Here is a 26,880-nt window from a genome sequence, read left to right as displayed (position 1 = left end):
GAAGAAAGACACTTTTATGGTGCTTAGTGTCATCTTTTAGGACTCCTAAATTAACAGTCTGGTCACTTTTCATGCTTTTAACTCCTGTTACATGTAGTCACTTGCACTGCAGACAAGACACCACCGGACAAATCAACAGCTCCCAAATCCTCTCACTATGGAGCTTACTCAGAAATTCCATAGACTTGCAGATGGTGTTTTGTATTTTGCCTGAAAGAACTCAAAAGTACTGTTTCAGAAGGGAGGAAACCAAAAAGATATATTGAATATTCCTCTACAGTACAAAAGATTGTAGGGACTGCCAACAACTTGACGTATTTCTCCAGTTTTTTTTTAACACAACTCCCACTTGTTGTCCTCCAGGATTGCAGGGAAGCAATTACTTGCTTCAGAGGTTATTTCTGTAATTAAAGCAAATTGACCTGACTTTCAAAAAAGGAATTTCTGTTTAAACTCCAGAAAACAGTCTGAAGTTAGACACTGCCTTACCTACACCCTGCAAAGCCACGCTGTTATTTTAAAAACAATAAAAGAGTGACTCGCATATGCACAGTGGCCATATGAGCGCATCTAACCTTTGAGATTTTCCTCCTTGTATTTTGAACTATGTTGATGGTGTCCGGATGGGATTTACAATAGCTCAAAGCTACTATTGTTCACACTACATTAAATCTACAATATATGCAATGAGATACCACAATATTTTCACTTGGAACTTCTATTAACCCACAACTTGACTGTATTTAATGAAATATGTAGTGCTCACAGAGTTGATTTATATGCATCACTATTTACAGTGCAGGTTTATAAAAGAGGAAAAAGCACCCCAAGGAACTCACAGTTCTTTTGACTTTAACAGAAAATAAAAAGTGCCTGATTTGGTTTAGCTCAGTAACACCCCTGGAAGCCCCAGAATCTTATAGCTGGATTAGGGATGGCGACAGGAATCACCGATGCAGCTGAAATAGCCAGCATAGGAAACGTACTATTGCTACTAATCCTGAGCCAAAACACTCCTGCATATTTTAAAACAAAAATCACAGTTCTATTTATAGTCTTATTTATGTTTGTTGTGTATAGAAGTATACAGAAACAATAAAAAAGTCACGCTGAAGACCTGGAAATCTGTTTTGGTCAATGTTGTTCTAGAAATGTCTAGTGGACAATTCATACACCCATGGGAAAATCACACAGATTCTCTTGAACAGATAAACCTTTACTTCTGACAGAACTTCTGAATGTATTTAATTATACAAGGCATACATTAGAAGTTAGAATATAGTAGAAGAGCAGTGTTTTGTACTGGAAAAGGCATACAGAATTAGCTAGCAGAAGGCAGTATATTGGTGCCCTTACAGCTATCTTACAAGCAACATGTTCTACAGGTTAGTAAAAATAAAACCATTGCTCTCTCCATTCCTCTACTAGTTTAACATTGGGTTAGCTGAGTAATTATTTCCAGAAAAAAAGCATAATTCTTGTTATTCTTTTAGATGAGATGATCTGCATGCAGGTTATGGTAAAAACAAGCTTTTCCCAAAGCAACATCCTCTGGGCAGTAAAGAACATGGTGCACTAATGACTTCCAAGAGATTATTTTGTGCTGCACCTGCTCTCTAAGTGTGTTCGCAATAATGAACTAGCAAGCTGAGAAAAGACAAGAAGGGCATTCATTCACTAGTGCTAGGATTGTGTAAGCCTGAAAAACTTACACATTTTAGTACTCTCTGTACGTACGCCAAGATGCCTACTGATGAGATCTTTCATGGCAATTCCTGTAAGAATGCTGGAATCTATTAATAGAAAAAAAAACCACCAAACAACCAACAACAAAACCTGTGCATTCTTAACACTGAAGCTATATGGTACATTTTTCACATTCTCCCTTGAAAGAGGTCTCATTTCCTTTTGTCATCTAGAAAACTATGTTCCAAGAACTACCAAAGGGATCACTTACACTAAACCCAGTCCCCGGAAAACATATCCAGAAGAAAAAAAAATCTTCTGTGGAAAGGCATGGAAACAAGAGCACAGTGTAGCTAATTTCTCAGGAAGTTAATGACTGGACCTCCTTTTCCCAACTCCTCCCTACAACATTAATAGTCTTAGAAATTACCAAGTGGAACAAAACCCTTTAACACCACCTGGTGTACTTTTCAGCAGTTGGTCTTGCTTCCAGGCCTGTCATGGCTCATTAAGATAGTATAGTACTTTCTCTCTGCAAGACTGTTCTTGGGGACCATAGAATTCAAGATAAAATGCGATATGGAGGTTATATCACAAGACAGAAGAGGACTGTGACATATTGTGCCAAGATTTTATTATCTGAAAAAGCCACAGAAGAAAAAGTGTTTTGGAGGCAGGTGAAGAGCAAAACCAAACCAGTTACAAAAGATAAATGTAACTTCCCAATACTTAAACAGAGTAAACCACAACAATGTAATTCAGTGTATGCTCATATGGGGCTCCTTATTTATGTAGGCTTTGCTAAAGGTTACCTTCCTTGCTTTGCTGTTTGTCTTTCTGTGAAACTTCAAGATTTGAGTTTAATAGCTCTCTCACTTGTGTGAATCATTTGACCAAACAGTCTTGCACTGCTGCCCGTAAACGGGTTAAGCTTTTCTCCTCATTTCCATGATTCAGGACATCTACTGTGGCTTGCACTGCAAAGGACACGGCAGGCTGTCTAATGCTGCCACAGCACTGAGGGTCTCCGAGTGCTCAAAGGCTCACGGATAACGCAGAAGGACAGAAAGGGTAACCGGCTTCATTCCTTAATTGCCAAGAGAAAAGAAGTGCAAGAGATGATGTTTTCTCTCAAGCTTTCACCTGAATTAAAAAATAACAGCAGAAGCCACTGAATTTGAAGGTATCCAAGATCTACAATTAGATTTATGAGAAGCCTAACGTTTCACTACAGTAAGGAGAAGTGTAGAGTTTAAAAAAAAATATATATTTCTGGCCTTTCAATAAACTTTAGCCTTAACAGACACAAAATACATCTGCATGCTGTATTTCAGCCTTCCTATCTGATTCTGTGTGATTCACTTGGAGATTAACGGCAGTTCCAGGGTTAGTTTATTTCCAGTTATTTAAATGTCATGTCTGTATTGTTCAGTAATTAGAAATGGATAATTTTTCACTTTTCAGACTACTACAACTGAACTTCTGATAACTTAAACTCAAAATGTAACTGGGGGACCATATATAATTAAAAGAAACATATATAATAATTATATATAATTTATACTTGAAAATTAAAAAGGAAAAAACAATGGTAATAGGATATTGTTGCGTTCATTTCCACTGTGTGCCCTGAATATTTATTTTAAAGAAAAAAACCACCCATAAGCTTATAGAAAAAAAAGAAAAAGTGACTGACACAGATGCACTTGTTCAGCTTTGCCCCAGACAGTAAATCATATGGACCTGGAGTGCCCCCTGTGGGATTTTAGCTTATTTAATTTCACACTGACTAATTATAAGAGGCATTTTGGTACCATTGTTGCAATCACATGACAGCCTGATACACCAAGTGGCCAACAGACATTATAGCCCAGTTCAATATGATGAAGAGTCTGCACTGGGCCTAGCAAGCCATACCTCGCAGGTGCAAGGTTAAGATGTTACTGCTTTGCAGCACTGACAACAAATGCAAAGTGACTTCAAACTACTGACACAGTTGTTTATACATGTAGAACATGTATGTACTTCTGCAGCTAGGAATCACTTCTCCTCTGGAGAACTGCTGTTAAACCACAGGCATAAACCATAATTTCTCTAATGACAAAAAAGAGAAAAAAAATTCTTTCATTTCCAACAGGACAATTTCTGATGAGCTGACAATTTATTATTGGATGGATATTGATAAGTGGTGGGTTTTTTGTGCTCTGGTTCTGTTCACCATGGGTACACATAACCTGAAATATTTTTGTTTGGTTGAACTTCGAAATTACTTCATACCTCATTTTGGACCAACTGAAATACTTTTCTGGCAAATAAACCGTGTGCCAATTAATCAGTTTCTTTTGGACTACTTTCAATTTCAACTCATACTCTACCTCCAGATAATACTGCTTTATTGCTGAGAGGATGAACTCTTAAAAGACAAACAACCTCAACTTCCACTGGCTTAATTTTTAGTTGTGAGTGTTCATGTGTATTTTTCTTATCTGATAGCCAGAAAATGAACATGTGGACTTATCAACCATCTACCAAATATTTTTAAGTGTCTTGCATATCATGCAGGAAAACTGTAGCAGAGATAAGGATGAACAGTCTTCCTGCACAAAACTGCCCAGGTTGGCATTTTATTTTGAATAGTAGCCCTCATGTAGCTCTCAGCAGGCCTTCCAAGTCTGAGATGAAATAAGGAAGGAATACAATAAACAGCTTCATTAAGTTACACAGGCCTGGTTCATCTCTGATCACCGCTTACACTCTGGTTCAAACAAAACAGTATCTGTGGGATGTATCCATGTAATTAGAGACTACTGTGATAAATATTCAAAAGACCACTCATGTAAAGTCACATAAGAAATCAAAAGAATTTTTTTGACAGCTTGATTTTGAATCATAAATTATGTTCTGTTATAACAATTCATTCGTCTGTAATATCCTTGATTACTTTTAAAGAAAAAAGACGATAGTAAATTATTCTCTGACAAGTAATAATCTTTCTGTTGTGTGCCAGCAGGATGAAGGATTCAACTCTGAAGCGCCAACTACATTATGTAAGTCTGCATCCCTTGAATTATAGGGCTAGCAGCAATTGCAATTAGCAAGAGAAGGCATAATTCAGGAAAGGGCTGTTGGACAGTTTTCCAGGTCTGAAAGAACAGATTGAGAAATGCTCCAACTGGGACTATTCAACGCCAAAGCAGATGACTAGGAAGAACCTTCTGGTCCTTCTGACCATAACAAAAGGCCTAGTAAAAAAAAAAAAAGTAAAAGTAAAAACCATCTCTGCTCTACATGCAGACACAGTGTCTGTTCCCCTTCCCTATAAGTGCAGTGTCTGCTGCTACAGTTTTGGCAATTGCATGAGCTCGGCCCTAGATTAGACTGTTTGTGCTCAGTTATTTTCACACACTGCCAAAATTCGCTGACAACACCAGGAGAAAAAAAAAGGAAAGGAAAACTGGTGATTTTCAACAGTTTATAACTCAGCTCAGCCTAAGCAGGTTTTTATAGGACAAAGAACAGAGATTTCTCTGTAGACAGCACTTTATTCCTGCCTAATTTAAAAGATTTGCTGTGAATGATGGAAACATTAGAACTTCTTAAAAGAAAACATAACAAAACAAAAATCCTAGCAGTTCACTAGTACTTTTTTACAGTAGATCAGGTTTGGTGATATAAATAGAGAGACCATTATCTACCTCTCTCATAATTATTTACAACAAAGTTTTTTTTTAAAGAAAATGAAAATATTAGACTTAAAGGAAGAGGGCTTCAAAATTCATAGTATTTCTTTAAGGAGTAAAGTTTCTTCCTTGGAATAATTCACACTTGAGCTATTCTAGTGCCACAGTATTCCCTAAGGAGTGTGAAATGATCTTCTCAGGGTTACAGAGTCAGTAGTAAACATAAGTTCTACTCTAAGAAACAGTATTTTAAATACATACTTTCACTAACATGATATCTAACAACTTCCTATTAAAACCCAGAGTTAACTTTCTGGAGTCCTCTTGTTGCTTTAACACTTTCCTTCAGTCCATATCTAGGAACTCCTAACTCAGCATTTCCTAAGCTATTTTACCCGTATGCTCCCCCGCTCCATTAGCTGACTGCAGGGCCCAGGCTGTTAGACTTACACCTCTATCAAATCTCAAATTTGACCAGTGCTGCTCTTGAGTCCCTCAAATTTTTCCCAGTGAAGCATGCCCTAAAACTTGGGAAACAATACTGCTTTACTGTATCTTTGAACAGTATATGTACAACAGCTATTGTTTTCTGTTAATAATATCAAAACCTGCATCACAAAATTGACCACACATTCAATTAATGTTGTTTTTCAGTTCAACAGTAGGAAATGTTTTAACAACAGTTTTGCAAAACTAGAGAACAGATGACAAGAGTGCTTTTCATAAAAGGCATAGGCTGGAAAAGTAGGGCAACAGAGAATATACTGGAATTTCTGTACATAAATACAAGATATTTAATTGACTGGGAGTGCTCAGTAGAGACTTGTTTGCAACAGAGCCTCATGGTGACAGTGAGTTTTTGAAGTTTGGATGCCTTTGGCAGCTTTATAGAACTTTAAGACAGACCAACTATGACTAAAACATGCTCAGCTAGTTAACTATACGGATGTAATGTTTTTTCCATCTTTCTCCCCGTGTGCTGACAGCGTTACCATTCTCTCCAGTGTTCTTCTTCCTTCTGAAGTACAATGGCTCTACCAGTTTATGCAGTTCCTGATACTACATTTCAGTACAAAAACTTTCCAACAATAACTTACTCAGCTAAGCGAGATCATCATTTAGAAGTGAGCAGTTACATTAAAGGCTCTAGAGCTACACAATTCCAAATATACTTCAGGATATACTGTACACTACGTGTATATTTTAATGAGAAGGCTTGGCAGAGCAGTTTGGCAGAAGAAAGCACTGCCAAGTGATTGGATATGGGATATATCTCCAGTTGCTTTGGATTCCCACATCACCTTAAGAGCTATTCTTCCCATCCCCCAATACACCAACTCTTAAGGCAGTCAAATTTATAGCTCAATAAAATTTTTTTATTAAAAATAAAAAGTGTGGCTTTTAAGTACTGCAGTCTTCCAACATCCTTATGCCAGGTCTAGATCAGACTGTTGTAGCTGAATATAAAGCTAGGGAGGCTTGGCCCACTTTATACAGCACGCCTAAGTTAGAGTTTCAAGATCTAAGCCACCTCTCTTTCCATTTTGTAACAGCTGTTTTTCTACCCTTTCATATAAAAAAAAAAAAAAAAAAAGGAAAGAGACTAGTGTAGAAAAGTTAAATAAATAAATAATAGCTCACAAAACCACAGTGGAGGAACCACTGCTGGTCCTGCCAATAAAAATGTTCCTTCTCTTCAGGGCTGGCTAAACAACTGAAAGTGTTTCTAATGAACTGCTGGCAGCGCTATCCATCATTGCACTAAATGGATTCACGTCTTCCTAAACAAAGGATAACTATTTATCTATAATGTACGGTCAGAAATTAGGAAGTATTTAAGCCTCAGAAGTCTAATTCCTCACTTTTCCTCACCTCCTCAAAGCTGCTTTTTGTTCAGGCCTCCCTCCTTCAGCAAAGATGATGAGAGAAATCTGACTGATAGAGAACTTCAGACTCTGTTCCACTGTTAATGAATCATTTGCATAAGTTTGAAAAATACTTTAGCAGACGAGACATATGCAGTCTGACTTCAGCACTACAACCAACTGACTTTATGTTTATCTTGTCCCCCATTTTTTTTTTTTTGGTCATGTTACACCGACTTGTGTCTTACCTTAAGGTAGATAATAGACTACTCAAAGCAAGATGGCACATTCATAAGACAGGCAAAACAATGTCCCAGTAATTGTTAGGATCTTTGAAGATGCTATTGTGCAAATAATAGTAAGGAATCAGAAGGAAGAAATGTTGCTGAGTTCTAACAAAAGCATGAAAGTCATGTAGGTAATCCCTGGTCAGAAGTCACTTCTGAAGGTATATAGATATCTACCACCTGTAGAGATGTATTCAAGCAGTGGCTGTCTTCAGAACACCAGGGATCAGGGGCGAACTCAGAGATATCAATAAAACATGCCTACAAATAAGGTAAAGAAACACTTACTTCATTTCCAGAACTTCCTCCAAATGTTTCCTTCTTTCAGCTCGTAGGTTGGTCAAATGGGTTTCCTTCTCAGCCAAAGACTGTTGTGTAGAGGACAATTTTGCTTTCATTGACTCCAGCTCCTGCTTAACCTTCTCCATGGCCATCATCAGCTCTTCTACCTAAAACATTTGGGGGAAGACAGGAGGAGAGAAAAACAGTGTAATCAACTGGAACTTAATAAATGTCACAACTAAATTGGAGCACAAAGGTTACCAGTGTATGTACACTGCGTAACACTTCTGTAGACTGGAAACACCATCTAGTGCCGGGGACAGTACCTCAGTGCTTAATTGAAGTAACATTACAGTCTGTGAATTATCATAAGTCTGGTCACTGGAACATTACCATTATAATACCAAATCAAAAATCTCCAACTCTTTGGTATTTCTATTTTAGAAAACGTACCACAAAGATAAAAGGATGGCCTGTATGTGTTAGAATTAGCCCACAAAAACACTAGGTATTAAAGAAAATACATTGATAATACACCAAATGGATAAAAAACTTTCTCTGTAAATGATGCCTAGTGAGAAACTACATAGGCACTTTAAGAATGAAGGCAAGCTTTCCAAAACAGGGAGAGGACTGGATTCCCATGAAGATGTAAGTAAGGTTACCTCCCTCAAAGTATCAGTTGAAAATACTTATAGGAATGTTTTGTGATTTAGAAACATAAAAGACATTCAAAGTGTTGCTGATGGCAGACAAGTACAGCAGAAAAATGCTCATATCTTTGGCAAATGGGAAAGGTTCAGAATTAACACGATTGTACATTCTAGTATAGATATTACACAGATGAACACGGTCATATTTTATTTTGCACTCAGAGCAGGTTCTGTATCAGTTAAAACTTATCACTAATTAACATGCAAAACCACAATGAATGCTCAAGTATAGCTACATGTAAAATACAAAAACCTCTGGGTATTAATTTAATAATTTTATAGTAATGCTCAATGGTACACATTACTTTTACTGACTTCTTCCATACAGATTTTGTCTTTCTATCACAATCAAGTGTTCATAAACAGCCTTATAATGTGCTTCAAATGGGAGAAACTCAGATGCTACTGTTGCCACAGATGCTACTGCTCAGATGCTACATAATCAAACATTTGTATAAATTTAGTATGAAAATACAGCACTGCATTGCATTTATATTCCTGCATAACAATCAACCTGTGTTTGACCCTGGAAATGAATTACTGAAATTATATTAAGCTCAATTTGTACTTAACATGATTTTACAAAAAGAGCTGGGTACATCACTCGCTATACAGGTGCTGGAGGATGGAAGGTATGGGACATACCACCCCTTGCTTTAATAAATCCTGTACTCCTAAAGGCAGAGCTAATGACTCAGGACAGAGATGGATAGTAAGATTGGTTTTCATCCTCAATCAGTGACAGAGCAAGAAACACTGCAATTCAGAATTAGCAGATTTATAAAAATCTAGCATAGTCATTATGCAGTGTTTACTGCAGAAATTCCATCTACCTCCACTGAAATGCAGCTGACAAGCACTCTTCTTATACCCAGCAAAGTAAGAAAAATTTTAAATATGTAATTATCAAAAACTATTCAAAACATACAGCCAAGAATTCATCCAGTAATCAAAAAACCAAAGGAAAATCTCAGTGACACACAGGCCCAACTGGCTAGCTTGCATATAATCACCAAACTTTTCCTGTCTTATTAGTGTTTAGTGTGCAAAACAAGATCAGAAACCCTGTCAGCTATTAAAACAAAGAGAAAACTCCATAAAACGAAACAGAGAAATGTATCAGAAAAGAATGCAAAGAAAAACCTGCAGAAACAATGAATAGCAAAAAATACTACTAGGATGGGAACTGATCCCTAGAAAGAGAAAAAAAGCAACATGTTGGGGAAGTGAAGGTGTACTAGTGTATCAGCTTCCAGTATATCAGCTTCTACTTCCTTTAGGATCAGAATTACCTACATAAACATTTCCTTTATAACAGAATAAAAGAGGCACAACAACCACAAAAGCCCTTTGCTTATAACAGAAAACAACCTCAAATAAACAAGCCCTCAGCCAACTGCAACAATCAAAACAGCCTGCGTCAATCTGTCAGTTGCCAAGATAAAACCATCTTTGAAGCAACATTTTTCTATAATCAGGTTTGAAAAACTTTTGACATCCTTCATTCCATCCCCAGTCGCCAAGACTTGTGATGCTAATACTAAAGGACTGGTTTGCTTGATGCAGATCTGCAGCGTAACAGCTCCATGCTGTTTAGAAGACATGAGGCTAAAGGCCAAAGCTCCTAGTACTAGGTGGCCAGATCTAACTCTGCAGGAGAACTTTGTAGTAGCGTAGCAGTTACTGCCGGTACTTAACCTTCTTCTCATTGCTCTGTTTCCTAATTCTTTTAATTCTGAGGTTATGTTCTGTATTTTTCCAGGTTAACATAAAATTGATCTAATCATGGATTAGAATGGCTGGAATGCAAGTGGCTTTTAAACTGCGCCAACAACTTAGTTTACAGAATTATCATTACCTTCCATCCTCTCCAGCAAGTATCATTTGTCATGCAATTTACTAAAGACAAAATCCACCAAAACACTGATGACTGTATTCACAATAAAGACTTCATTGTTCAGATTCATCAAGTTATAGATATTCCATGGGATCATTTCAATTAAACTTCTACAAAAGAAAACATTTTATTTGGCAGTTGATGAATCTTAGTGCAGACCTGTCTGTGTATGTCCCAGTAGGCAGTCCCGTGAGAAATGATACAGGAATATTCACTGGAAGCAAACTGCTTGCAAAGCACATTTAAATTAGCCAATACAAAAAACTTCAAATCTACCCTTGATTTTTTTTCCCCTGAGAGCAGCTGATTACATAATAAAGAAAAAATATTTGCCAAGGACCTGAGTTGATGGCACACTGAGATGTTTACAGAGACATATTGTTGACATTTTCTGAGGTAAGCTTGTGCCCTGCCAGTTAAAACTACAAAGTTTCCATTTTAGAAGGTGTAGAGTTGCTTGCTTCTCTTCTGTCTCTGCTCAAATGGTAGTATAATAAAGCAGAGTGTATCTTTGACTATCCATGACTTACCCGTGATTCATTTTTCTGTAGGCAAACCTGAAAGATCTTCATGTATTCTAAGCAGGATGAATCTGCAGAGAACTTAAATGGAGACCATTTTTTTCATTGTTCTTAGGTCTTACGTGACCTGACCGGGTGACAGCTTATCTTTAAGGAATAACATAAAGCTGAATGAAGTTTCCATTCAAGGACAGAGCTCCTGAGAGATTGAACAAACTATGTGAAAGACTGTAAACTATGTCCATTAGATCAGTATGGAACTCACAGCAGCAGCAAAGGGTAATGTCAACATCGGACAAAGCTTTTACACAGCATGAACATCTCCTTAGAAATTATAAAAGCAAGGTGGCAATACAACTGGAATTCATCTACCATGTCAATGGCAGCCTGTAAAGAAATAGAAGAAATGACAATACCAAAAAAGTGAAGCCTTTTTCAGGAGCCTATCTAACATCTCTAATCTCCCTGCTCCTAAAAACTCTAATTTCAGGCTCCTCTGATGCAACTGTACATCAGAAACCAGGCTGTTGCACAGACATACAGGCATCACATTATCTCCAAGTATGTGGTGTTTCCAGTAAGCTTTTCTGGCCATTGGGTAATGTGAAGCCAGGGACTTCCAAAGAGCTTGGTCAAGTTCCCCAAAAGTCAGTGAAAATATGCAAAATATTAATGAGAATGGGGATCCTACTAACCTCCATACTAGCTCCTGAAAAGATTACTGATGATCAGGCTAGGTAAGCTCAAACTCCCACCTCTAACGTAAGGAGAACTGAAAATTTCTGAGACGTAGTAGATGTGGCATGCCAGGAAGAAGGCTACATCAACTGATGTGGTTAGCTTTCTCTTAAAATCAGCACCCAGGGACTCCAACACCTGAGGTCAATGCAGACAGGCAGGCTAAAGCAGCCTCAAAATCCCCATGTGCTTCAGTGTGTTAAAACAACAACGTAGTGGCAACTACCTTTTTCTTCCCATTGTGAACTTCTTCCTCAGTGACAAAGGATCACCTGAAGAGACCTTTTCTACTGCACAGAAAATTGAAAAAGGCCTCCATAATCCTCTCAAAAAGACAGTTCTGGAGCTTAATCTATTGCTTACACTTTTTCAGAGAAGCAGAGCAATTTTGGGTCATCATCCAAGCAACAAATGCATCATGAACGCTGGTAACATGATGTAATTCACTACAGTGGTACTATGCAAATGAAGAGAGGCAATGGACAAGTCATCAATATGGAAAAAAAAAAAAAAGGAAAATGCTATGCACTTGAAAAAACTCTTGCACGGGCAGAGGACCTACTCTGAAATGGTGACCAATGCAATCCATGTTTACGTGCTGTGTGCATATCAAGAACAAGGAAAAGGCTAAAGAACACCCTCCACAGACACTACAAAGGAAAATTTTCCAGTCTCAAGTGACAGGATATGAATCCATCCATAGTTCAAATGTATATGACTGGCTTAAATAATATTTATTAAGGATAGCAAATCACTGGTAAACTATATAAAAATATTTTATGTTATTGTTAGATAAGGCTTTTCCCTACCTGTAGATTAATAATCTTTGCAGAAGAGACTGCATTTCTCTCTGTTATTCATTTCTTCATAGAGTAGTTTGTGTTGGAAGGGATCTTAAAGATCACCTAGTTTCAGCTTCCCTGCCATGGCAGGGACACCTTCCACTAGACGAGGTTGCTCAGAGTCCCATCCAGCCTGGCCCTGAACACTTCCAACGATGGGGTATCCACAGCGTCTCAGAGGAACCTGTTCCTCACCATGCTCATTGTAAAGAATTTCTTTCTTATGTCCAGTCTAAACGTACCCCTCTTTCAGGTTAAAACCTTTGCCCCTTGTCCTGTCACTACAGGCCTTGGTAAAAAGTCTCTCTCTGTCCATCTTTTAAGTCCCCTTTATATACTGCAAGGTTGTAATAAAGTGTCTCCAGAGCCTTCTCTTCTCTGGGCTGAACAACTTAAATTCTCAGCATTTTGTCAGAGAAGAGGTGTTCCAGCCCTCTGGATCACTTTTGTGGCCCTCCTCTGGACCTGCTCTAACAGGTCCATGTCTTTCTTGTGCTGGGGACCCCAGAGCTGGATCCAGTGCTCCAGGTGGGGTCTCACCAGAGCAGGGTAGAGCGGGAGAATCACCTCCACACTGAATACAAAATGATGAGATTTTAGAAAATACAGATACAAATAGCAACACAAAAAAGTAATTTTCCATGATCACTATATAAATCAATCACTAGAGATTTTATTTTCAAAACCACCTCAGCAGGCTAACTTGTATATTTGAAATGATTGGCTTTCTAAACATAGACCCTTCTTGTATAAAAAAGAAATTACCATTACAAGACAAAATGTACTTGAAATCTGTACTTTTTTCTCAAAATGAATTAGGCCAGCAAAACAAAAGGTCTTGCAATTACAAGTCAGTAGTAAGAACAGTACAAGGACTGAAAAAAACACAATTAACATTTCTTAAAGTGTCACTCACTCTCTCAGAGGACAGTTTCCTACTTCTCTACAGCTCTTGAGTTTTTAAACTATTTTTCATTTCACTGTGTACATTACTGAAATGATAAAGGGTCTGCAAATTTCTGCATTAGCTTTTACTTAGTTGAACTGATTAGACCACAGGACAGAGAGAATGAAAAGAAAGAGACAGAAAAAAAAAAGACAAAGACAAGAGTTCTGGCTCCATGCAAACTTGTTTGGATCCCAGAAAAATTTCCCAGAACAGATGTTAAGACATGGAAAAAGCACAGGCCAGACTTGGGACTTAAGCATGTAATTTAACTGCCTCAAGTAACATATTACAGAGAGAAAGCATTGAGTCTGACATAACTTGGATTGCCAGCAGGACCAGATGGTTTGCTTAAATCACAAGCTAATAAACCTTTACACAAAATAAGAGGGAAATGAATTATGGTTTCATCATAGCCCCATTTTCGTTAAAGCAGTAGGGTGGCTTTAGGTACTCTTAAAGACTATATCCAAGACACTTAACTAAATTCTTGGCTATTCTGAATTAAGGGAACAAATTCTTGTAGATATTGGGAAAGCTGTTAGGCATAGCTTCTTGAGAGCTAAAAATATCAGAGAAACAAGTAAGCAGTAAGAAGAAACACCACCATCACCCCCACTCCCTGCCCCGATAAAATTAAAACGTAATTTCTGGTCTGTAAGGTAAGGACAGTTCTCAAGTAGAAAAGATGAAAGCTCTGCCACACTGACAGCAGCAGGGTATAAAGCAGAATGGCTCTGCCTCACCACACAGGCTGGAGGCTCTGGCTCCCGTTCAAGCCCCTCTTATTCACCACCGTGCATGAGTATGCATATGCCTGTAGGTGGACAGAGGAATCAGAGGAATGCATCATGGCTACTGGCTTCTCTACTACGACAATGTCACCACCACTAACCCTTTTGAAGGAGATATGTAAGGGGTTAAGATCCTTAACTTTTATTTTTATTCTGTAATTGTTGGCACTATAAAGATATACTAAGGTGAACAGATGTTCACCTGAAGAGACTGTTCTTCTGTACACCATACATATCAACCTATATAACTGCTTCACCTGTTCTGTGTGGCCACAGTTAATGAACATTGCCATAAGCTCCTATGCAGACAGATGAAAAATTCCTTCTTTCTCCACAAGCTGGAATTCCTTAGTTATAGATCCTATCTAAGGACACTTTGAAATAAACATAGCAGAATACTGCGCAACAATTTAGATATTTCTATACACCACATTTACCTCCATCTCAAAGACGATGCCAGATTTACAGTGCCCCTTTTGTGAAGGTCAACTGTGTATAATACTAGAGGACTATGGCAAACTGCACACAGAGGAGTTCTGTTTTGTTCACAATAAATAGGGGAGTTGGTGTCAAAGCTGTGAAAGTGGTGGATTATCAGTTCTCCAGCGAAAAAAGCAAGGTCTTCTGATCAGATCATCTGTAATATTCAGCAGTAATTTTAGGGATTAACTTTGTGCTTCTTTACATTAGTGTGTGATTTTCTTAAGCCTTGGTGCCTTTGTTTTTTAGGTTGTTAGGATTTTGTACATTCAGTATCCCTGACAGCATCCCGTGTTTTGGTGGCTTCATAGAACTGGCGCCACTGTCCCTTTCTTACAGTATTAATTGGGAAAAGGAGAGGATAAAGATAAAGTGAGAGAACAAAAGATTGGTCTGAAAAGCTGCAGGATACTGTAGTTGAATGTAAATTTTCTTACCACTGTGAAAGTGTGATACTTAGGCAGCTGCTGTCTCTTTGTTTCCATGAGTTGGTCTCTCATATAAAAAAAGCATCTGACAATGAAGAGGAGTTAATGCTCTGCATTGCTCCTTACTGTCTCCACTGATGGCTCCAGGCAATGAAGAGCATTAGTATTAGACTGATCAGATCTGACACTACCATGTTACTCCTGCAGAACCCACACGATAGAAATACAGGAGTCTTTGTCAGGGAGTACGTTACTTGAGTACCAATCAAGAGTGCTTTTTGCTCATAGAGCACTGAGCTTTTGTATGGAGGGGGAATCAACATCCACAGATGTTTAGGAAAGAGAAAACTCCTGAGCTGCCAGACTTCAGGACTGAGTAAGTCACAGCTGTGTCCTGTTAGGATGTTTGAAGGTAGCTTTGACAGTTTATCTCCTAAATGAGGGCCATAAGCCATATAAATAAGCAACAGCCTACTGCTGGGAGAAGAGCTCTTGAAAAGGAAGTAATAATTATCTCTGCTTAACACATACAAAATATTTGAGTCAGACCTGGAAAAAAAAAGTGAAAAACTGAATTCTGATTTCTACTGAGGACAGAAACCTGTTGTAGTCTCAGGTATCTGAAGATTATAACAAATTACAATTTTATTTCTGCATTTCCCTCAAGTGGAACCATTACCCAAGGAAATATTCTCATTATGGTTTTTAACCTTCGCAACCATGCCAATGGAAGCTGTCCTGTTTTACTTCACATGGATCTATAGTCTCAGGAAACTGTCTTGTGTTTATCTTCTGTGGCTAGCAATAAATCTCTCCAGCCTCTTGGGAACACAGCAGCCATCACCAGGGATAACAAACAATCTTGCAAAAATTACCTTCTAAAAATCTCTTCAGAGGCAGAGAGACTAAAATATTGCACATTTAGCATATTCTGCACAATTTTGCACACACTCATTTAGCACAGCTTATTACATGTAAACAAAAAGCTCTAGAACTATGCCTAATTCATGGTACTCCAGCCACAACTCTAACCATAGGTATCTTCAAAGTAACTCAAACTTTCTTAGGGTACATCTATGCTGTGATTGCTGCAAAGGCAGCAGTAGCAACTGGGCCAGAGGAAGCCTGTCAGCTCAGACTAATTGCCCTGGGATTTCAGCAGTTTTTCACAAGCCTTCTTTAGGCCATGCTGATTTCCATTTGCTGGATTTTAGACAGTTTCAGGTTACCTAGGATATGTCACATGGCAGGCAGTTTAGATACAACTAAATAATATTCATAGTAAATATTTAATACTGTGCTATGTATGTACCATAGCATAGATTGTCAATTTATATAGCACAAATTGATTTTCCAAAGAGGAGAGACTCTGGGATTATGTATTAACTCACTACAAGTAGTGAAAAAATGGTATGCTAATTCCACATACAACTTTAACACTCTTTTCCTAAAAGACATTAAGGATCATGGGCATAAATACATGAAAAAAACAGTTATTATGTGAAAGCACATGCATTGCCACATGAAGGTTGAACATGCGGCTAACTGAAGAAGTACAGTCTCACTGACAAGCTCGGGAAAGTTTCCACCCCTACCAACACGTGGAAGCAAATCTTCAGCATTGTAGTTAACAGAAAGCAAACAGCAGAACCTAACCACAATAATTAAAAAGGAATCCCACCATACTGAGCCAACTGAACTCAGGCTAAAATTCAGTGAAGGCTTTGAAGCAATCTGATGCTAAACAGCAGTACAGCAAAGTCTGGAAGCTTTTGTGTGAGTAGGAAACCTTTCAGAAGAGGCACCTTTAATTTAATGAGCCTCAAGTTCATACTCTTTTGTGTTCTATGTAGAAGAATGGTCTGGAAAGGAATACAATTTCTTTTCTTGCACTTCATCAGTTTCTGGGGAAAAATTACTTATGTCAGAGAAAAAGAGTATATATTTTTAAAATTATTAATCTAATGTACAAGTCTAATGAACTACTCTAATGCTCTAATGTAGATATTATTGGATCATACTTGCATCTAAGATGACAGTTAAAGAACACAACTGGAAAATGGAAAAGAAATTCCAAATGAAAAAAGCACAGGACTAAACAAATATTAATAGAAGTATTTGCTTGGGTCCTTACAATTCCAAGCAAACATTAATGTAATCAAATCTGTAAGACTGATTTTCTCTTGAGCCACAACAAATAAGATACTGTCTAGAGTATTTGAGAAAATAATATAACAGGTAGATACCAAGACAGAGCTTTGTCTAGAATACTTGACTATAATAAAAGGCATAATGTGAAATCAGTATTTATCTGTTAAACAATAAAAAGGGATAACAATCCAGACAAAATGATCTTAAAATCAGCATTTGTACCAAATTTCTATATAACAGTTTCCATCGGTACTTCTCATTTCATTAAATGAAAAGCTGACTTATATGGGGAAATGCTCAATGTATATTTTGAACAGAGGTTAATTATGCTCTCTAATCCTCAGTTCTCCTAGAAGTCATCAAATTTTGCCCACTTTGCAATCTTAAATGAGTGCAATAAAAACAAACAAAACCAAAGTCACCATCCTTGGAGGTATTTAAAAGATGTGTAGATATGGTGCTTTGGGACATGGTTTAGTGGTGGACTTGGCAGTGCTAGTTTAATGGTTGGACTCCATGATCTTAAAGATCTTTTCCAGCCTAAACAATTCTATGATTCCAAAACATTTAGAAGTTTTTTTCCCCTATAATATTAGAAAAAGATCTCTGTCTCAAAGTCTTTGGGCATGATTTTCTATTCATCATTTTTTTTCCTATTCATTCTTCTTTACTGGAGGCAAAAAAAAGTCTCCCACACCCTCAACCTGGCACAGCTGAACACATCTAAGACAGAAAAGAGTAAAAATTCCACTGTTACACCTCTCCAATGGTATGTTACTGAATACAGAAATAATTATACACAACATGACCCTTCCCGTCCAAGCAGTGTGACTCAATACAAATCTGTGTATTTTTAAAGGAAGAGGCTACATAATCCATTTTGATACCTGGGAAGAAGTAGTAACTTTAGGAAGAAGCAGTGCTTCTAAAAATGGCTGGAAACATATTAATTGACAACGACACAGCGCACAGTCAATGTGCTTTAACTAGCCAAATGCTTTCTCTAACCAAAGGAACAGAATCACACCAAAGAATGAAAAATATATCTATCTTGAACAACAATAGGAAGACTATACTTCAGGCTGACAACTGACTTAGCTGTTAAAAAATTGTATCAGTAAAAGAAATTGAAATACAAGTTTTAGCACAGATTTTTTACTTGATATGAATTAAATACACAAATGACTTCGTACATGTATGTATAGACATACATTCAAAAATCAAAATGAGTTTGGCAGACTTTTATAGAAAGGAGCTTTGAAGAAAATATTCAAGAGATGTTCAGCCACAGAGAACATAAAGTGCTTAGAAAAATCAGTGAGAACCAATAAGACTACAGCACCTTCACCCCTGAACCATACCCTGGTGATCTTCATTCTCTTGGTTTATCAGACTTCTCATTAGGAGATACAGAAGAAGAGACAAAAATATTCATTAAAAGCAAACTGCCCAGCACCTGTTACAGAGCAGTCAGAATTCTGAGATTTCTATGGTGCTCAAAACACACCTATAGGTAGGTGGTTCAAAAGAAATTCCACTTTATATTTTCCATTTACAGGGACCTGTAGGAAGTAAATTAATGTGTCAGAATTTGTAAATACACTCAACATATTTTAGAAAATACTTTAGATCTATTACAGTAATAGAATGGTTACTGAAAAAATGGCATGTGTTTTAGTTTATTTTGCATTTTTAGAAGGTACTTCATAGAAAGGATCCAATATATCATAATTCTGTTGTAAATGTAGCTCCTACTTTATAGACAATGTAGCCTAAGTAAAGTAACCTAGAAAGTGAAAACAGGACCAGAATGGTGGTCTGATGAAAGTGCAAATGAGAGGTATCATTCAAAACTTGGCTAGAATTTCTGTACAGTAATTTACAGGTAAGAGACAAAAGGCTCTTTGAGGCTGTACTCTACATTCAAACCTCTGCAGACTCTGCACTTACAACAGGGAAATTCTGGTCAACAGGAGACGGGAAAAAGGAGAGGTGAAGGAGGTTCTAGTTGAATTATTAAGCTATTTCATATTTATTTCTCCTTAATAAACAGATAGGTATTTTGAAGTAGGCATATGTGATAGAGATTCTCAGGAGTCTTGTTCGACTCATTTTACATGTAATATGTATCTGAGAGAATATTAAATCCTGCTGAAATAACTTATAAAGACAGTGGAAGAAAGGAATTAGTATTAAAAAATACATTTAAACAATACATTACTATTACAATATTCAGTCTTTTCTTTTTTTTCTAAAGTAAAGCAGAGAAAACTGCCCTGTGTAGGATAAAAAGACACAATGTATGAACATAGATATAGCTATTTACAGGTCTACATACTTAACCTCTTTAAAATTAAACAAACTTCTATTTCAGTTTATTCCACAACAAGGGCCTTATACTTTCATGAAGATCAAAACACATTTCCAGAATTGCCCTGGAATGGTGCTGGTTATGACTAAATTGATACAGAAGAAAACCTCCTGCCTCATGCTGCCGAAGAAGGGATGGTAAGATGCACCAGGACAGTGAAAGAACATTTGTGAGCAAGACTGGGCCTTCTGTCAAAGACCTCCAGCAGTTTTTTCCTAGGGAAGTAAAACTACCATTGCATTTTTGAGCAGGGAAAAACTATTATTTGATTTATTCCCCCCACCCCCCCGAGGAACATAACAATAGCTTTACTAAAGTAAACTCAGATTTGGTTAATTCAGAAAATGTGCCTGAATCCACATTTGGTTTTGCCATCTCTAATAGAAAGAATTTTGTGATAGAAGTGTTTATCTGAGAAATCCTAACTTCAGCTTTATGGAGAGTACTTAAAAAGAAGTCTCCATACACCTTCCGACCTTCTACTTAGAGGGCTGAACTAGTGGGATCAGCCACAGTAGTACATAACTCCACAGCTGTAAAGAATTTACAGTAATATTTACATACAAGATTCAGCAGGTGCACCAACAAAACCCAGTGAATATGTTAGAAAGAACGAACTTGAAGAACTTTGTAAGACTCCACAGTTAATATATGCTTCCAGGATATTTTGAAACATTGGGTTAAAGAGAGCAAAATTTCAATCTGAAACGGGTATCTGAGAACCATGAAATCCCGAGTAGCTTCATGGACACTGTAATTCAAATCTGAAGCCTGTAAAATAGCAGGAAACCATAAATCATGAGATGATGGAGGGCAGGATTACACAGCACAGGACTACGAAAACAACATTAAATACTGGGGCAGAGGTACACACAAATGAGATGTCCTCATACCTTGAACCACTTAAAGCCAAAATGGTTGACCTCATGCATTGATTCATTAAACAGCTTCAGACAGGCAGTGAAGTGGCAGAATGGTAGAAAAAAAGATAAACATAAGAGAGGAAAGAAAAAGCATGCAGTTAAAAGCAAATTATAATCAGTTTGGACTACATTAACATTTTAAAAATCACACATATCACTCATACGTGGTCTAAGAATGTTCCTAACCTGTCATTGTTTGTAGAAATCAAAGGATTGGCCGTTACTATTGTGTATAAAAGTGCCCCTTGCATTTTAAAACTCTAAAGCTATCTAAAGGTGTATTTCATAATTCTACAAAAAACCTCCACAGAACATAATAAAACAAAGACAGCATTCTTTTAAAGTGACTGAAGGAATATGAATGGAAAAACATTTGAAGGAAAGTCTCCTCCCTACCTTGGAAAAAAAGCGACTTGCCATTGCTCTATTACTTGACTGTATTTAATTGATACCAAAACAAAACCCTATTGGACAAAATGGGGCACAGCAGCTCTCCCAGTGCTGACTGGAAGAAGAGACTTCAGTTGCTTTTCCTTCATGCTGCCTTGTTGGTCGTATTTTAAAAACCATAACTGGTCAGAGCTGGCAGTCCTGTTGGAGTGGGACACTGCTGTCAATCAGTGATGGTATAGACTCTTCCCTCTTCTGATCCTGCTGTTTTCAATCTGTCCTTCTTTCTCCTCCTCACTTCTGTTCACACTACTACATCCAAATTAATTTCTTTTTCACAGTGCTGTTGCCCACCATATTCTACCATTTTCCCCCCACAAATTTTACTCCTCTTTATTCTCTTCCTCTCCTCTCAATCTCTCTCACTGGTCCTTATGGCTCACTGACCCTCAGGCTTCACATTTACATGCCTTGCTTCACCTTTCAGATTGTAGACTCAATTCCAACTCTCTGTTCACTGGCTATTTCCCTTTTTCACCAGGCTCTGACCAGCTGATCTCATTCTGTGCCTTTCATCAGGCTTTGCTGGTGAATCCTTTTTAAAAGCCTCTTTACTGCCATACCTGAAATTTGTGCATATTCCCAAAGCACTATTTTCTTTCCATATTCTTGTTTTAGGATGCCTTATGTATAAATAAAACCTCATTTCTATGACAACATTTTCCCATTTTACTAACCCAGACTTATCTCTTCTCCCCTCCACAATACACTTGCTGCCAACAGCTCACAGTGGAGAGTCATCTATGAGGAGTTCATGCTCAACACACTAAAAAAAAGTCTTCCTTCCCATCCTGTGACTGAAATCTTCCTTACTACTTACTTTGTTTTCATCTAGGACAGATCTTTCATGTTTTTGTTAGTCTTGACAGTATCTTTGACTCAATCCTCCATTAAAGTTTACTTTTAAAAACTTGCAGAAATTAATTTACGGAATATCTCTAATATAAGACTCTTCTGACTGCATCTATATAACTGAACTTCTCTGGTAGGATTTCTTCTGTGTCTGGATCTATGCAAAAGTCTTTCTTGTGCAGGTTGTGCCCATCTGTGCAGGAATTTTGTCTGTAGCTTTGGTCATGTTAATGCTACTAGCATGCCTCTTTGCTAGTGAATCAAATGTAAGCTACTCATCCTTTGGAAACTCTGCCCATCTTTCCATACTGAGATGGCCTGTGATCATCCTCTAATACAAGCCTTCATTATGTGTATAAAATTTGTAGATGCTCATCTCTGTGTTTACTTCCCTCACTTCAGATACTTCTAGCCCCTACAAAATTAACACACTCTACCTCCTTCTAAACCTTCCCTCAAAAAATTCAGTAAGCCTCATGCATTTTGTTCTACGTTTTGAGCAGGCATCACAAAATGGTGAGTTCTGTGGGCTTCTAGGTGCTCAAAGAACATAAAAATTGTCACTGTGTCTTGTAACAAAGAAATCAAAACATTATGACATCCTAGGCATCAAATCACATACCATTTTATTTTCCTTTGCCTCTCAGCATAGAACCTGCTGCTTTCTGAGATACATATTTTCCTTTCAAGAAGGTCTAAACTTTGATGTGGTCTACACTACCTAGTTAACATTTCTATTTCATGCAATTTTTTTAAAGGCTACAAGATGTTTGGAAAGAAGGCATTCTTGAAAGTGAATTCCATAACAATGTCTAAGATCTTAGGGTACAGCACCCAGAATTATCCTCAATACATCTACCAGCAAACAGCTAAGCTTGACTCTAGCCTGAAGAGAAATAGTTGCTTTCTTCCTGAAAACCTGGATTATTACTAAGATACTTGCATGTTCTTTTTTGTTAAAGTATGCGACACAAGAACACATGTTGGAAAAAAACTCTTAAAACATTTTAAAGTGCACTCAGAACTTTTTTAAATAGTCAGAACTATTTTATTCAAATAACAAAGAGAAGGAGATCACTCCATTGCAATGCAACTGACCAAATGCTCCTGTTTGCTAATTACAGTTAAGTAAGGAACAGTGAAAAACACTGAAGAGGCTCACAAAAAGCACAGTAAGAATGCCAGGTTCAGCTTCTACTTCAACAGCTTTATCAAAATCTCATGGAATTTTATTCCCTATTTATGGTATGTTTTCTTGATGATCACTTACCTGAGTTAAAATCAGGCACACAGATGATTCTTCAGAGTATGTCAGTAGCACAGAATCAGTCCATGCACAGAAGTTTATCCTTGTGGCTTCAACACACAAGTGTGTATTTACTGTGTGTATGCTTGGCTCAGGCCAAGGGATTTGTCTCTTTGCCCAGTTGTTTTGCCAGTGCAATGAGACTGTTGCCTATAAACACAACTATCCTAATAACAATAATCATCTTTAAATATGTTCAATGAACAACACAGTGAACCTAAGTATGCTTACACATAGGAAGATAGCTTTGACAGGCAAGACAGATCAGAAGAGTTGCTACTTAATATTGTAAAGCTCAGGATACCTTGTATTTCTTTATAATTTCAAGAAGATCTTACCTATGAAATAATGTTGGAACAGAGATACAGGATCATCAAACAAAACCATCTGTGTTTCACAGTAAAGCAGGGAAAGTAGTACTTTACTGTCTGGTTACCTTCCTAAGAGGACTACCAGTGACTTTATAAGATTGCAGACCTGTTTCTCAGCATTGATCCTGGCTGACTCCTCTTGTGCTAGCACCATTTCCCGCTCTGCAGTTATCTGAACACTTTCTCTGAGTGCCTCTTCCAATTCTTCAATCCGATCATCCTTTTTACGTAGATTGTCCTGGAAAATGATGGGAGACTAGGTGAAGACCACTTGTTTGGAACTATAGCCTTTTAATCAACCAAGTTTTATGTCAACCAAAATGTGTTTCTCCCTCCCAAGGCACAACTGCAGGCAAATTCTCTTCACACAAAGGAAAGGAAGATGAAGTGGTGCAAGAGTAGGAGGAAGACTACAGTAAAGAGAAGGAGAGAGCAAGTAGAGCAGGACCTCAAAGCAAGAGTGCTTGCCCTCCAGGTTGGACATACCACAGTCCTGATTATACAGCATAGATAAGCAAGGGTTGCTGGTAAATAAAGATTAGTAAGCAGCTCCAAAGAAGCATAGAAGCCAGAACTGGTGGGAAGGTAGCAGGCATTCAGTGCTGCTCATTGGCTCACACGTTCACTAGCAGGTGTGGTAAGAACGGAAACAGTGCTGCAGTTTGGAATTTGCCATTTCCAGGTTAAGGGGGAGAGAAGCAAACATTAGCCCAACAGTTTTCCCACTGTTCAGATTAAGTCTTTAAGGAAGTTTTTAATCAAAAATTCTCTAGAAATTATGAAGGGTTCATCTGGGCTGTCTGAATCTCAGACATTCAAGTATCAAGACTCCCTTAGAATTTATTCTTCAATTCAGAGCATCTTCACAGTTGCAAGTTCAGGTGTCCAAAAATATTTTAAAGACCATTGAAGAAAACTGTATTGCTCCTCAGAAAATATAACATTTTATTGGTTTACACAAACACTGTAACTTAGAAAAAATATATACAAAATTAATGGTATTGTTATTTGTAAAGGACACCCTCCTTACTTTAATATTGCTAAGAAAATACATATGTATCTCCTGCTTCTGCTGCAGCAACTTGGACAAAAGACTGCAAAGCAGGCTGTCTTGAGAGGTTCATATTAATGTCTTGGACCATGTCTGCTTAACAAATCCATCAGAAGTTAGCAGCTTGATGGAAGACTTCTGCATTTCTTGTCTTGCAGATGGGTTTAAATTGAAGGGTTCAGATGAGATACTAATGCACATTTAAGTTACCACATGGGCTTTTTAGCCATCTCAGTAGCAGTGGAAGAATCAAAAATGTTTCCCTTTGTTTTTTTGCATCTTGCATTTTGTTAGATTTATTCCTTTGTCTTCTGTCCTTTTGTATTTCAGACTGAAATTTTCCACTGTTTCTCCAACAGTATTTCACACCATATAAAGAATAAGGAGATGACTGACTTGGAAAAAATTTGACCTTGCAAGCTTCATCATGCAAAAATTAGTCATTGGATTTTAAAGAATGAACCTGACTTATTCCTTAATTCCTTCTTTCTAGGACTTGGGATACATCACCAAGGATACTTGCTGTATGAACGCCATTTCTGGCAGTCCCAAAACTGCCGCTTTCAAAGACAGTGTTCCAGCAGAGATGCAAAGCTTTGTATCAGACCAGTGCAAGACCTCTGGCACCACTGCTCTTGTGTAGAGAAAGGCTAGTATTCAACCACTAGCTCAGGCAACAGTATTTGTTATGCTTTGCAGTGAAAGGAGCTTTCTGCTGATGGTTACTTTCCAAAATGGATTCACAGGGCAAGGAATTGCTGATTTCTAAAGAAGCAAATAGAGAGGTCTAAATTTCAAAAATAGGAGTTGCAGAACATGCTTTCATACTTTTTCGAATTTTTCTGAAACACTGATAATATCTTCCAAAACGACTTCATAGTTATGATTAGCCTAACTGAAGACTCATCAAAAAGATGAATAACAAGTTTACAAAAAACCTCAGTACAGAATATTAACCGTGCCAGACAGGAGAAGTATTTACTTGCCTATCTGCATTACACAATACATATTGACTGTACTTCTTGATATATTATTCATGGATAGCCAAGGAAGTGTGGAAGTATAGCTGTCCATTTCAAACAAGAGAAGTGGGAATGGTTCATTTGAACAGTTGCATGTAAAATGGAAACTGCTTTAAAATAAGAATGCAGAATAAAACACTCTCACACATAAGGTATGTCCACTCTTCATCCCAGGTAAACATTTAAGAAGTGAATTCAACACTGTATTAACCTTGACACCATGCAGTACTCTGAACTGTTGAGGGACAGGAGGAAGAGCAATTGGTGGTACCAAAACTGATAAGGCAGTGCCCCATTACCTGCACTTTGAAAATCTATATTCATATATATATAATTACTTTTCCTAAAATAATACACAACCTTTTGCATATATGCAAGAGTGTTGCATGTTAAAGAAGTCTGGTGTTGACTTAAACCAATTGCCTAGAAATGATCTTATTTAGTCTAATACTAATAACCCATCCAGCAACAAGAAATTAGTTACAAGTTTTCGCTTTCTGTCTCAGACAGATCTAGTTAAAAGACATGCAAGTTTACTCTTGTAATGCTGTCACAATGTGTGTAACCACCTTACAAAACCACACGGATGCCTGGCAGGAGTAGCAGATTGTTGCTTAGCCAGAGAGCATCTCCACTACTGCAGAATAGTCTCAAGACACTTTTAAATAATAATTTCATTTCTAGCTCTTTGATTCATGACTAACTGATTAGCATTGGAATCATTATTTTTTAAAATACAAGCTGCTGTTTCAGACAAAACATACCAATAGAGAAAAAGTAAATAAAAGCAAACCAGCATTTGCCTTTTAACATACCGGCATGTACCGGCATGTTTTTCCAGTTGTTTGGCTCTAAATCTAAAACATGACAGGCTCATGCTGACCTTGAATCTGTGTTGCTGTTGCTGCTTTCCTCTTTTTAGATAAATGAAGTGTTCTATCTTTATTATGATAAGCATTAAAGTCTGGAGAAAAAATCGGTTAATTATAACTACAGATATAATTTTTTCCCTGCAGTGACTGATCTTCTGAAGCAGTGGACTAGAGTACAACTTGAGGTGGCGGTCTCCTTGCATGAAGCTTATACAGATGACTTCAGAAAAAAAGGTATTACTTACCTGTACATTAAGTGGACTCTTCAAGATGTATTATCTACCCAAATATGTCTGTGAGCCTCCCTCCCTCCCTCTCCTCCTATATCCCATGTCCATATCCATGAGATTGT

At 37.5% G+C, this 26,880-nt stretch overlaps 1 protein-coding gene across 18 annotated transcripts in view; it reads right to left on the bottom strand.

Moving 5' to 3' along the window:
- The window catches only part of ERC1 (ELKS/RAB6-interacting/CAST family member 1), a 302,189-nt gene that overhangs the window by 96,744 nt on the left and 178,565 nt on the right, over positions 1-26,880 (bottom strand). For 8 of the 18 annotated variants that reach the window (XM_037388425.1, XM_037388433.1, XM_037388428.1 and 5 more), the window contains 3 exons: positions 23,690-23,821; positions 20,575-20,628; positions 7,807-7,967 (listed from right to left, as the gene is read on the bottom strand). In XM_037388425.1, the coding sequence (XP_037244322.1) occupies positions 7,807-7,967; positions 20,575-20,628; positions 23,690-23,821 (347 nt within the window). The remainder of the gene's footprint in view (positions 1-7,806; positions 7,968-20,574; positions 20,629-23,689; positions 23,822-26,880) is intronic. The other 10 variants (XM_037388431.1, XM_037388432.1, XM_037388435.1 and 7 more) reach the window with 2 other exon arrangements.

The sequence above is a fragment of the Falco rusticolus genome, chromosome 5 (assembly GCF_015220075.1).
Source record: "Falco rusticolus isolate bFalRus1 chromosome 5, bFalRus1.pri, whole genome shotgun sequence".
Classification (NCBI taxonomy): domain Eukaryota; kingdom Metazoa; phylum Chordata; class Aves; order Falconiformes; family Falconidae; genus Falco; species Falco rusticolus.
The sequence above is the reverse complement of the archived record's forward strand: the minus strand, read 5'-3'. Positions and strand labels throughout refer to the sequence as shown.